Source organism: Barbatula barbatula (assembly GCF_947034865.1).
Source record: "Barbatula barbatula genome assembly, chromosome: 24".
Taxonomy (NCBI): Eukaryota; Metazoa; Chordata; class Actinopteri; order Cypriniformes; family Nemacheilidae; genus Barbatula; species Barbatula barbatula.
The window spans coordinates 11,567,832-11,581,578 of record NC_136787.1 but is presented as its reverse complement, the minus strand read 5'-3'; the positions used below and the strand labels follow the sequence as shown (position 1 = coordinate 11,581,578).

General features: G+C 37.7%; 1 protein-coding gene across 5 annotated transcripts in view; it reads left to right on the top strand.

Moving 5' to 3' along the window:
• The window catches only part of grik1a (glutamate receptor, ionotropic, kainate 1a), a 36,939-nt gene that overhangs the window by 9,700 nt on the left and 13,492 nt on the right, over positions 1-13,747 (top strand). For 3 of the 5 annotated variants that reach the window (XM_079447898.1, XM_079447899.1, XM_079447897.1), the window contains exons 2-11: positions 1,193-1,360; positions 1,925-2,182; positions 5,465-5,646; positions 5,932-5,985; positions 6,346-6,519; positions 7,596-7,739; positions 10,390-10,497; positions 10,710-10,754; positions 12,732-12,839; positions 13,270-13,473. In XM_079447898.1, coding sequence (XP_079304024.1) covers positions 1,193-1,360; positions 1,925-2,182; positions 5,465-5,646; positions 5,932-5,985; positions 6,346-6,519; positions 7,596-7,739; positions 10,390-10,497; positions 10,710-10,754; positions 12,732-12,839; positions 13,270-13,473 — 1,445 coding nt within the window. The remainder of the gene's footprint in view (positions 1-1,192; positions 1,361-1,924; positions 2,183-5,464; positions 5,647-5,931; positions 5,986-6,345; positions 6,520-7,595; positions 7,740-10,389; positions 10,498-10,709; positions 10,755-12,731; positions 12,840-13,269; positions 13,474-13,747) is intronic. The other 2 variants (XM_079447900.1, XM_079447901.1) reach the window with 1 other exon arrangement.

The following is a 13,747-nucleotide window of genomic DNA, read 5'->3' as shown; positions in this document are numbered from 1 at the left end:
GCTGTGTAAAAAAATCACTGATTGGCGTATTGAAATTAAGTCTGATGTTTCATTATTGTGTGATGATTCGCATGTCATCGGTCTGTTTTGATCTCAGTGATTTGCGAGTGATTTTTATCTGCGGCTCCTTAATCCAGATTAACCTTGCATAATTGCGAAAACAAGCTTCACTGCGAGGGGGGGGTTTAAAAATGGCATGTTAAATGTCGAACGCAGCGTTCGCCAATTAGACCGTTTCTGGTTAAGCTGCTAAATCAGCATGATTTGCCATTTCAGATTTTTTTTATGTTATGAGAATCACGGAATAACCCGATATAACCTGTTTAGAACAGACATCACATTCTTAGTACTGACATTTAAAGGCGTATCGTATAATGGCGGTGTAAATTATTCAAGAGTGCAAGTAAAACAGCCATTATATTTCACTTCATGCGTTGCTCTGACTTTTTGTGGATAATTGAGGGTATGCGTTCATAAAATAGTCATTGCTTTTGCAAGCTGTGTTTCTGTAGCTCAACTGGTACAGAATAGCAATGGCAAGGTCACGCGTCGGTTCCTGGAGAGTGCAGCAGATGCTAATAAAAAACTGCACGACTTAAAGTGATAGTTCACCCAAAAGTGACATTTCCGTCATCATTTACTCACCCTCGTGTACTTTGTTCTGATGAACACAGAGAAAGATATTTGGAAGAATGTTAGTAATTTTCAATTCTATGACATCATTGACTGCCATTGGTAGTAAAAGGTGCCCCAGAATTGTTTGTGTTCCTAAATTCTTCACAATATCTCACTTTGTGTTCAACAGAATACAACAAAATATACAATATTTGTTATCTACTACGGTAGTGGATGATGTCACGGAACTTAAAATTGTTAAAAAACATTCTTACAAATATCTTTCTTTGTGTTTAACAGAACAAAGAAATGTATATAGGTTTTTAACAACCCGAGGGTGAGTAAATGATGACAGAATTTACATTTTTGGGTGAACTATACCTTTAAGTGCACAGCAAGCATCTAGCGAATGCATAAATGTAAATGTCTTTCTTATTCAATATGCGTTAACTTTAGCATTAAACTGTTTGTATGGAAGCGGTTTGTTGTAATTAGTGGTTTTTAATGTGTTTTTACATGTAATGAGATGATCAATCATGAATGAAGGACTTGTTGCTTACCTTTGTTTTGGTTGCAGGAGGCATCTTTGAGACGCGGGAGAATGAGCCTGTCAGTATGGATGAACTCGCCTTTAAATTTGCTGTTACTAGCATCAACCGAAACAGAACCTTGATGCCAAACACCACATTGACCTATGACATCCAGAGAGTGAACCTCTTTGACAGTTTTGAGGCCTCGCGAAGAGGTACTGAACTTTGGAAACATATAACTTGTTTTATTTCAGTTTTGAGTTGGTTATGTACCTTAAAGGGATAGTTCATCCAGAAATATGCAGAAATTATAATCTGTCATTATTTACTCACCCTCCTGTCATTTCAAACCTATATGACTTTCTGTCGTCTGCGTAACAAAAATAAGATATTTTGAGTAATGTTGGTAACCAAAAAATGACGGATCCATTCACTTCTATTGTATGGACCAATGTAAGTCAAAGGGTACCACCGTTGTTTGGTTACCAACATTCTTCAAAATATCTTCAGAAGAAAGAAAGATGTTTAAAGAGGTTTAAAATGTCAAGAAGCTGAGTAAATGATAACAGACGTTTCATTTTTGGGTGAACTATCCCTTTAAAAAGTCAAGGTCATTTAATTAAAATTTGCCCTCACTTTACTTTCTTTCTATTGCTTTCTTTGTTCTATTCTTCTCTCAAAACTTTTTTTTTATTCTCGTTGTTCTTCTTTAACACAACATGTCTCATGTCACTTCTTTTTCCTCCCCTGTCTGTTCATTTTTTTTCTCTTTCTCTCAGTATGTGACCAGTTGGCCCTGGGGGTCGCGGCGGTCTTCGGGCCTGCTCATAGCTCCTCAGTCAGCGCTGTCCAATCTATTTGCAATGCGCTGGAGGTGCCACACATCCAGACCCGCTGGAAACACCCATCTGTCGACAATAAAGACAATTTTTACATTAACCTCTACCCAGAGTACACCTCCATAAGCAGGGCTATTCTGGACATTGTCGTTTTCTACAAATGGAAGTCTGTTACCGTGGTGTATGAGGACAGCACAGGTGAGTGACTGAGAATTTTTTTCAGAGGGATTTTTGAAGGGCAGGTCAATGTGCTGATGTTTGTTGAAAGCCTTTTTGAAGTGGGATCTTCACAACTTACGCTTCACCGTGCCTTTAAATGTGACACTGCAGGCCACAGCATCGTACTGAACTCCTCATAAATTAAACAGTTTTGTATGTATTTGATCTCACTTTTTTGTGGAAAAAGGAACTGGTGTCCACACAAATTTGCCTCCATTTGAAAGAAGCGGGAATTCTAACTGAATACAGAAAATGATCCCCTGTTGCGTTCTCCAAATGGATTAACATTCTCTGTGTGTGTCATTTGGAGGACATTTTATAATAATTCAAGTTCCCTGGGGCTGGGTTGTTACGGTTGAGTTTTGCATGGCACTGTTTCTTCAACCAAAAGCCAATTCTATGTGTGTGTTAATATCTGCACCCTAGGAATCAAATCCATGACCTTGGTGTTGTTTCTACTCTACCATTTGAGCTAAGGCATTAATGTTGGGAGCATCCACTTTTCTCAGGCCGTTTGATTTATATTACTGCTTTGTTGCCTTTGGACCGAACATCAAGTCAATATCATACTTGACTTATACATCATATATTCATCATATTTTACATATTTAGATTTCTTGATCTCTGCTAAACCGAGAGGTTATGCTTATTCAAGGTATGACTTAAAGAATGACTAAATATTGAACATTATTTTGGATTTAAACACTTTCTGATCAGTTCATCGACGGTGTCAGTTTATTCTGCCAATAAGAAAGACAAGTGATTAGTCCAGTTGTTACTGAGAAACAGGTTGTCAAGTAGAGTTTAAGGCATTCATGGGGTTACAAAAAGTAAAAGATAAATCCTAGCACGCATGATTCAGAATTCTGGTTGTTGTGTTGCTTAAAGTCCTAGTGAAATAAAAAATGACAATGCCTATTTTTTCAAGAAACATGGGTCATTTTCTTTAAAAAATTTGTGTGCCCTCATAATCTTTAATTCAAATCTGAAAATGTAAGGAGTATCCATCTTAAATGACGTACGTTAGACGGCCTGGGCGGAGCATCCGTTAACTCCTCCCCTTCAACTGTCCTTTTTTGGAATGGAACTACAAGACGTTGTTCGTTTGCAAGAGCAACGCAGTCTCAGTGGAATGTTCGCTCTTGAAACCAGACTGGTTGCTGTCCAGGAGGTTGTTCTGCGGGAGATAGGAGGGGAGCTGGTGAAAAACAACACGCTCAAGAGTTTTGGCAATGAAGGGCAGGAGAGATACCGGTCTGTAGTTATCTAACATTGCAGGATTAAGAGTGGGTTTCTTCAGTAGCGGTGTAATACAGGCCTCTTTGAATTTGCTGGAAATGTTCCAGTGGTGAGTGACGAGTTGATAACGTGGTTCAGAGCAGGAACAACTGATGAAGAGATGGCCTGGAGGAGACGGGTGGGGTTTGGGCGTTTTCAAGAAGATGCAGCGCAAAGAACTGACTGCTGAAGGTGGTCGTTTTCTTTATGAAGATAGACGCAAAGTTATCAGCCGTTAAGTCTGATAGAGGTGAGGGTGCACGTGGGTAAAGAAGAGCAGAGAAGGTTGTCTTGATGCTATTCCAGCTTGCTCTCTCAACATATTCCTGTCCATTCTCTTTTAATAAAAAAGTGAGAAAGTTTGCAAAAAATGTATTTATGAAACTCTCTTATTGTTCGCAGAAGGTATAATAACATTAGGCCTGTACAAAGCAATGTTCTGCAGTTCATCAATACTTTTCAGTGATTCCGCAATGAAATGCTTAACACGTCCAAACCTTTTATGCATTCTAAGAACTTACTTGCTTTCAGCTTTGAAACTAATTTTGAATACAGATCTAATGCAGGAAAACAAATACAAAGAACATGAAAACACAACAACCGCATGCAAAAAAATCCTAAATATATTCCTATTCAACATCCTTTAAATGAACCCAAAGTGTGCTGACAGTGTAGTCAAAATGTATTTATAAAAAGATGAAAATTGCTTCTACAGATACCATTTGTAACAAACAGGACAGCTTTGAAATGGTGAGTCAAAAGCAATGATTTGTATCGAAATCATTAGGAGAGCTCAGGGAACAGATGCCAAACCAAATTTACAGCAATATAAACACTCCTAATATTACACATCACACCAGCTGAGTTGTGTATACAATGGTCTGACAGTAGTATAATTTGTTTCGCAATACTGTGACCTGTTCACTGCAAAACAAATTATACTCAACTCTGTTTATGTCCGTACAACTCGTACCTTCTTCTTGTTGTATAATCTTATTTATGATCTAATCTTGGCTTGGAAGTGTGTCATTATATGGACAAAACTAAATCAAAGTAAATAACTGTGTTGCCTGAAACTAAAGAGGGTTACACAAGATTGTTATTGTGCTTCAAAGAAATTGTGTTTGGGTGATATTATTGGGCAATTATGCAAGACTTCAGGCTGGACATATTGTGCGACAAATTACTTTTTTCTTGTCATTTTACACTGGCTTATAAGAAATTCATGCCCCAGAATATTAGCCTGGGGATTCTTTGATGTGATTGATCCTTTTAAACACGTGTTTAATTTGTTATCCAGTTTGGGTTCCAAACCTGTATAAATTCCTTTGTTCTGAAAAAAACAAGGATAGATATTTGGAAGAATGCTTGTAACCAAATATTTCTTGGCCACCATTGACTGCTGAAAATGCTTTATACATTTCTTTGTTCTCTTGAACACAAAAGAAGATATTTTGAAGAATGTAGGAAAGCAAACCGTTCTGGGGCACTTTTGACTACCATTGTCGTTTTTCCTACTATGGTAGTCAATGGTGGCCAAGAACTGTTTGGTTACAAGCATTCTTCCAAATATCTTTCATCAGAACAAAGACATTTATGAGTGAGTAAATCATTACAGAATGATGATATTTTTGGGTAAACTGTCCCTTCAAGACAATGTGAACAACAGCAGAAGTGACTTTAGGTTTGTTAGGTAGCTCATATACACTTATCAAACTTGAATTAGGTGTGTAATAATACAATTTATTTGACCTACTGCTGTGTAACCACAGTAGACCAGGTTGACTCTTCAGTAAAAGATAGCAAACCCTGAAAACATCGTTGTGAATTGACGGGATAAACAGCTGCCAATTTATTGTCCCATAAACATCTGTTACCACACTGGGGAAATCAGAAGGTGCAATTACTGGAGCTAGTGATGGGTTTCTCTTGTCTCACGTTGCGACCCACCTTCGATCACTCTTTTGTGTTTGTCGTTTAAAGGATTAATGCGCATGCAGGAACTGATCAAAGCTCCTGCGAAAAACAGCCTGAAGATCCGCATTCGCCAGCTGCCTCCGGGAGGAGGTGACTCTCGCCCCCTGCTGAAAGAGATGAAGAAGGAAAAGGAGTTTTACATCATCTTCGACTGCTCCTACCAAGTAGCTGCCGAACTTCTGAAACAGGTGGAGAGCGCAAGCGGTGTCCGTTTCAATAGTCGCCCATTCTGAACTTGCGTTGAACTCATAAGCTATATAACAGATAAGAATTGAAGCTGAATCTGAAGTGCTCAAGCATGCTGTGACCCACTAGGCATTTCAGAGCCGTGCTTTAAAGCACAGAGATCATTTGTGGCACGCTTGTTTCATCTCAAAATACTCCCAAAAGCCTCTTTTTTTTAAATGCAACCCATCATTGATTTTTTCCCCTTCCGGATTCATGCAGAAATGTTTTGTGTTTTTCCCCCACAGCTGATGTCGATGGGTATGATGACTGAATACTATCACTTCTTCTTTACTACTTTGGTGAGTCTGAAAAATGCTGCTTACTTTTATTATAAAAGCACTTTTTTCATAGGGTTGGGTGTTAAGCACGCAAATATATATTTTTGGGAATTGTCAAAGGGGAATCACTATGGCCTTTTTATGCTTAACCGCAAAGAAACCAGTTACATGGTATTAAGAATCGGTGTTGTGCAAAATATACTTCGATTTATAGGCAACTGAAATTAAAATCCAGTTTTGAAGTTTATGTCTTTCAGCTTTGAATGCAGTTATTGCTCCGCAATAAGGTTGACTTAAGTAACTAAACACATTTGTGAAAACGGACAAAAAGCAATGACTCATCTTACTTTGTTTATTGGAAATATTTTTAATGCCTTTCAGGATTTGTTTGCTCTGGATCTCGAGCCGTACCGTTACAGTGGGGTCAACATGACGACCTTCCGTCTTCTGAATCTAAACGAGCCGTATGTGGCCTCCGTGATCCAGAAGTGGTCCACCGAGCGTCACCTGGCGCCACCCAAACCTGAGAGCGGATTGATGAGCGGCATAATGACTGTGAGGATAGAAAATAAGCCAATCACATTACTTCAAATTAGCATTCACACTATGGAAAAAAGTATTGGAACGTCCCCTTGTAATGACTTTAGTCATTTCTGTGAGCACAAATCTTAATGCTACAGCATATAATAATGTCCTAGAGAATTGTGTGCCTCTTATTTTATTTCAGTAGTTTGGGCAGGACCCTTTTCTATCCCATGACAATGCCCCTGTGCACAAAGCAAGGTTAAAAAAGAAATGATGAGTATGGAAGAACTTGACTGGTCTGTCTAAGGCTCACACTCATCGGCCAAACACATCAATGATTTGTGCGCAGGGGTACAAAAGGGTCTTTTCAAAACTGTTGCAACAAAGATGGAAACAAATTCTTTAATATGGTATTTATATTTGTTTTGATTGAAATTATAATTGGCGTCCCATAACTTTTGTCCATAAATTCTAATTTGCATATAGATCTGAAATAAAATGAATCCCTAATTTCTTTTTTCAACTTCCTGTAAAAGTAAAATGACTGGGATTAATTCACACTTACTCACTAATCTAGCCGTCCTCCAGAAAATACTGTAGATACTGCCAGCATACTCAGTCTCATTAGACATGCATGGAGGGCTTAAAGCAGATTTATTCATATCTATTTTTACCATCCAGGTCACATATGAGCTCAAAAGAACACAATAACACTTAACATAAGGCAGGTGGGTGGGAGTTTTACCTCCTGTGATGGTAATAAAACTATATATAGTTCAGAGTGTGTTTAGGATGTTATGAGTCGTGACCACTTTTTTATTACGTTCAGTGAGATAAAAAATTTGACACCACAAATGTATAAAAGGGATACATCAACAAAAATTAAGGTTGTGTCATTACTCGCCCTCTCACCATCATTGACTCCCAGTATGGAAAATGATTGTATAAAAGAAGATATTTTGAGGAATTTAGGAAAGCAAACTGGGATTCAGGGGCACTTTTGACTAATTTCTTTGGGTGAAGTGATCCCTGAAGTCTGATGATTATTAGAACATGTTTCATGTCTTGTGATGTTTGATCCCCGTTGTGTGTTCTTCCTCCTCCAGACAGAAGCTGCGCTGATGTATGATGCAGTGTTCATGGTTGCTGTGGCGTCCCAGCGGGCGACACAAATGACCGTGAGCTCCTTGCAGTGCCACAGACACAAACCCTGGAGGTTCGGCCCGCGCTTCATGAACCTGTTTAAAGAGGTGAAAACAAGAATCAATAAATGTGTCTTCGTTGATTATCGTAAACTTGACACTTGGGTACTTGTCAACTTAGAAACAAAAACAAATAATATAAAAATAAACAAAATCATAAATTCACGAAGTCACTTGAATGCTCTTAAACTTATAAAAGCAATTTGGTTAGTCAGATATTTGTCCTGAAGGTAGCATCAACATATGTTCACAACCAAAACTGTTTCTCTGAGCTACAAGGATGCTGATGGTGGCCGCTGATATATCTTCATATTCTTCGTTTTTCCTCGAATTCTCTCTGCTTCTGGGGTCAGAAAAGCCCCACTTCATGTCTGAGTGTTGGGTGTGTGTTCGCCCACTCTGAAAGCTCAACGAATGATGGCTGTGATAGCACTAAAATAGCCGTCTAGGAGACAGAGAGCTCCTGCACTTTATTCTGAATGACCTCTTCACTACCATTTGAAGACAGGCTTTCAATTTCACATTCTTAATGGCTCAGTCTGTCTGAGTGCATGTTCCTCATAGGTGATAGAAATAGAACAGGCTTAAAGCTTAATTGTGCCACAGTGCATTAGAGAAGCACTGGCATTGCTTGGCTCAGTCATACAGTCGTCCATGTGACCTCATAGATGTCACTAAAATGGGTCTTTTGAAGAATGTTGAAAAGCAAACATTTCTGGGGCACCCTTGACTACTATTGTTATATTTCCTACTATAGTAGTCAATGGTGGTACAGAACTGTTTGGGTACAAGCATTTTTCCACATCTCTTTCTCTGCATAAAGGAACAACATCTGTAGCCATGATACACGGTGTGTATGCGGTTTTCTTTTCAATACACTTATCCCTGCTTGGGGCCAAATTGTAGGGTTGAAGTGAAAATGAAATAAAATTTTGATATTTTTGGCAACAAAAGTGTTTACGATACCATTTGTTATGGTCGCCACCCACCGCTTCTCAAAACCAATAAGTGCTGTCATTATCGAATTATACGCAAAAGCTGCAATGTTCTAAAAAAATATTATCATGAAGTCTTCATGAATCATGCACATTATTTTTCATAGCCTTTCGTCAAAATGTTTTAACTTGATCTATCTCTAAAACAAGTTTCCTGTTTGGCTGATCTCACCTAGGTCGTATGGGCAGGATCAATCATACCCAGCCATTAGAGAGATAACACAGATGAGATCTCTGTTATTTATTCATATCTCAATAATTTCAGGTAGACATCAACAGCTTTAAATGAAGAGGATTAAAAGAATGGACGCTTTAGCTTAAGTCTCCTGCTTCCCAGATTTTTCTCATGAGAGAAAGACCCTGAAATCTATCAAAGATCTACCTCAAAGTTAGCTCAGATAGGCCATAGCTGCATTTAAATACATTTATTTTTTGTAATAAAAAATGAAAAAGCAACCTCTGGAAAAACGTTTGTATGTAATGCTTCTTATTGCCGATAGTTACTGGACGTCCCTGACCAAATGACAGATCTGTATAAGAAGAGCATGCTGCTGTCAACGTATTCACCATCCAGATGTTCCTTGGCATATGTTTTATATTTCCGCTAAGACATTAGGATGCAAAGCGCCCTCCTGTCTCCAGTGACTCCACCACAAATATCCTCACCAGGTCATTACAGCTCACTAATATGGCTCTAATGGTTCATATCAAGGTAAGCATCAAGAATCCCGGTGTTTCTTCACACAGTAGGCTACATTCACCTGAGCCCGAGGTGGTGACTTGTTGAAGGCCATCTGCTGCCTCAACTTTTCGAGAGGTGCTTTCAGAGACACTGCAACCTTGAAGAAATGCTGTTTTTTTACATCCCACCTGCTTATCAAAGAAAGTGGGAGTCTGAACAGGGCTATTACTCTTGCTTAGGTGTTTGGACTGATTGAATTCTGGGATTGTCTGCTCTCACTCGTTTGAATTTTCGATACAACAAAGCCAGACGAAATAGCTACTGCAATGACTGGATCCCGATTTGTTTGCTCTTGCCTTTGGGAACAATATACTTGAGCCAAAGCATTTTCTTTTAAAATATATGTTTTTATTTTTCTGTGCAGAAAAAATAATGAGAATAAAATCCCAAAGGGAATTATTTTGAGCTTTTTCTGAGGGCTGTCAAAATGAACGATTAATAACGATAAATATTTTTGCTATTTAAAGTTTTTAAAACAATTAACGCCTTGTTTTACAACTTGGTCAACTGATTTTTCTAAATATTTTTAAGAAACACAAAGTTAAAACTAAATAAGACAATTGCAGACATACAGTTGTTTACATCCGTAAATGTATCTGGTCTCAAAAGATTTTTGCATCATTGAAACCTCATAATTTGAGATATTGTTGAGATCTCCCCTGATACTATACAGAGGACATGTGATAAGGGTCTAAATCTAATGAGGAAATTCATGAGAAGCAAGAGAATTCAGTCAAACCCCAATTCTTTTTAGGAGAAACTGAGATATTAAAAACAGCGAACGATTAATTTCCAATGTGATATAATTTACCAGGAAAATCTCTTCCGGTCTTTGTGTTAAACAGACACTCATGCCTTCAGGCATCTCAATATGCCATTATACCTTCAGTATGATTGAAAGACACCGCAGTAAACCAGACAATGTGCACCATTTTCTCTGTACACTGTTTTTGCCCCTCAGGCCCAATGGGATGGTTTGACAGGACGAATAGTCCTTAACAAGACTGATGGTTTGCGCAGAGATTTCAACTTAGACCTCATCAGCCTCAAGGAGGACGGGACGTCTAAGGTGAGTCAGCTTAGAGACGTTGTGAAGATAATGGCAAGAATCTCAATGTTCTGTTGTTTGATCCGTTAACCTTACCATTATTCAAATGAGTAGCCCAGAAATAAGTTAGATTTTTTTATATCAAAGAATAGACATATTTACAGAGCAGATGATTTTGCATTGAAAGTGTTATTTTCACACTGACTGCTCAACTCTTCAACTCTCTCTAAAAGCTTTTGCCCGATGGTGCGTCACGTCCCACTAAATTATGGACAAAGGTTTGTTCCAGTCAGTTCCCTGAATTTGTGATTAAGACCTGTAGAGAACTTGGATTTCCTTCCCTGTGTGATATTCACTTCAATAAACCTGATGCCATTTCATCAGCTTCCCTCCCTGTGGAATTCCCTTCGCTTCCTTATGGAACAAGATTTTTAGCCAAAATGTCTTGCTGGGATTCAAATCTCTATGCTCGATAACTAGCGCTAGTGCCATTTTCCACAATGCTCCGTGGCTCAGTAAGTAACACATCTCCCCGTAAGCCAACTCAACTGTGAGGAAAATGCACATTAATCCACCGACAGATACTTAGAGAGTGGCTCTAATCTCATTTTTAAGTTCATTTACATAAGTCTCTTCTTTCCGACACCTTTGAGCTGTGTGACAAGTGAAATACATAAATAGTGAGTAGATTAGGCTTTGGTTAACAAACGGGTTTATCTCAAAGACAAAAGCAAGCCATTTGGCTGACAGTTTAATTCATGGCAAGGAAAGTTTTTTAATGACTTTAATAGCTCTCTGACTCTAAATTTTAACAATTTTGTAGATGGAGTGCATTCAACATTGTGTAATATTCATACCCACAACATTGGCATTGCAAGCGCCAAGGATTTTTTTCGGTAGCACTTAATTTTACAGTCCTGATTCCCATGTTCATAAGGTGTACTTATTCCAGTAAATATAATAACTGGTTAATAACTAGGTACTAACCCTGAACCTACCCCTAAACGTAAAACGAATACCATGTAGTTACCTTATACTACCCAGTTCTTTCTTAGGCAAGTACACTATAGGACACGTACTGTAAAATAAAGTGCAACCTCATTTTTATATGGCAAATGAGAAGTAGTGATGTGCATAATTTGCGCACAGTCTGTACGTTTGCATTCAGGTTCATTTTCAACCAACCTCCTTCAGCCTCCTTGAAAACCTTGAATTAAAGCGGATACACGAAACAATGTGCCACACAAACTGTAAAGGTCAGCCTGAAATGATCAGGGACCTTGTTAAAACCTTGTTAAAAATAAACGTCAGCTGCTCTTTCATAAAACCAGGATCCCTCGTGCGCAACACCGCAATAAACAGCCCAAGGTTTGACAGACTTTCACAAATTGTACTTTTTTTCACAATTCATATATTACTTCAGTTCAGAGCGAGTTTCTGAATACTACATTGACGTTGTTGATGTAATATGTCATGTTACAATGATTTCTATTTGTGGTTAAAGCCTAGTGGAAATAGGAAATGGTCATTTATGTCACTTAATTGTTATTTGTCACTTTTTTACTTTTTGTTTATGAGAGCTTTGGTATACCTCAAAAATCAGGCTTCTTTTATCCTTTTATCTTTTAAGGTTATCCGTGTTTTCTCTCTTGCTATTTTAATTCTTATTTAAAGCACATACAGTAATAATGAGAAAATGTTTACAAAACAAAATATAGTTTATTGGACGTTTCCCACATGAGCGAAACTATACACAGCAGTATAAACTCAATAATCTTAAACCTGAAATTGTACTAAATTGTATCTGAATGTAACTACGGTTTATTTGTACCTGACCGGAACTAAATGACTTAATCATCGTGTTTGTTGCTTACTCTCCCTCGCTCAAATATAGTAAATGCATTGCTAAGGGTTTATGGATTTATTTAGAAATAATCATTTAACACAAGCTAAAACCTCTCAGCATTTGTATTACACGTACCAAGGGCTTGCATGTTTTATTGAACAGGGAGATGTGTTTTAGATATACTGGATATATATATATTTAATTGATTATCAGGATTAAATTAATACATTTGTTTTAGTTTTCACTTCCTTCCTGGTGTATTTTTTAAGTCTGCTCCCTTTTTCATCATCATCTCATGTGCTCACAATTAATCTCGCATATCTAGCTGTATTTATTTCTGTCTTTTTTTATGCGGCATTGCATAAAAAACATGTTTTTTATTTTGGGCTTTTTTATGCTGTATTGTTAGATTGGTGTGTGGAATTCTTACACGGGACTCAGTCTGACCGAGAGGAAGGACACCAACAATATTACAGACTCACTGGCTAACAGGACACTTATTGTCACCACAATCCTGGTAAGACACAGAATTACAGTAATCTACTAATATTTTTCATTTTAATGTTAAGCTTTCTATAATTTGATCTGCATACATTTAATTGAATTGGGTTTGAATTGCATAAATGCCCTTTTGCGAAACAAAACGTGACACATTTTCATTTTGAGCCTATTAGTAAAAAGTGTTCTTACCGATGCTTCCAAGACTATCACAAGTCATCCTCTTAATGTAATAAAACCTCATTTTAAATCAACAGAATTCAACACAATGTAATGTAATGCATAACAGAAAATAATGAAATGTGCAAGTTTGCAGTGCATAAAACCTTATACAAAATAGGGCAAGCAATATGTGTCTTGTCCAAAAATAAGAAGCTTGTTGGCTTAAATAACTGGCCTTCTGAAACTTCTACCTTTCGCATCATGCATTCATGTTTTTTTGTGAACAGGAGAACCCATACGTTATGTTTAAAAAGTCAGACAATGTTCTCTATGGGAATGATCGCTTCGAGGGCTACTGTCTCGACCTGCTAAAGGAGCTCTCCAACATCCTGGGATTCACGTATGAAGTGAAGCTGGTCTCTGATGGGAAATATGGAGCGCAGAATGATAAAGGAGAATGGAATGGCATGGTTCGGGAGCTAATCGACCACGTAAGTGCAAAAACTGTCAATCAAAACAATCATATCTTCACAATAAAAGTAAACGTATGACATAATGTTACAGTTCTTGTTTATTTTGTTTTTATAATAAACTTTCCTTGTGTACATCTCAGTAGAGTTTTGGACAAGTGCCTAAACAACAGACTAGTTTTAATGTGTTATTCTGTGATAACTGATGAAACAAAACAATTTCACATCACTTTTTTAATAGATATTTTTTGTATCCTCTCAGCTAGTGATGCACCGAAAACCAAATTGTGGTTCG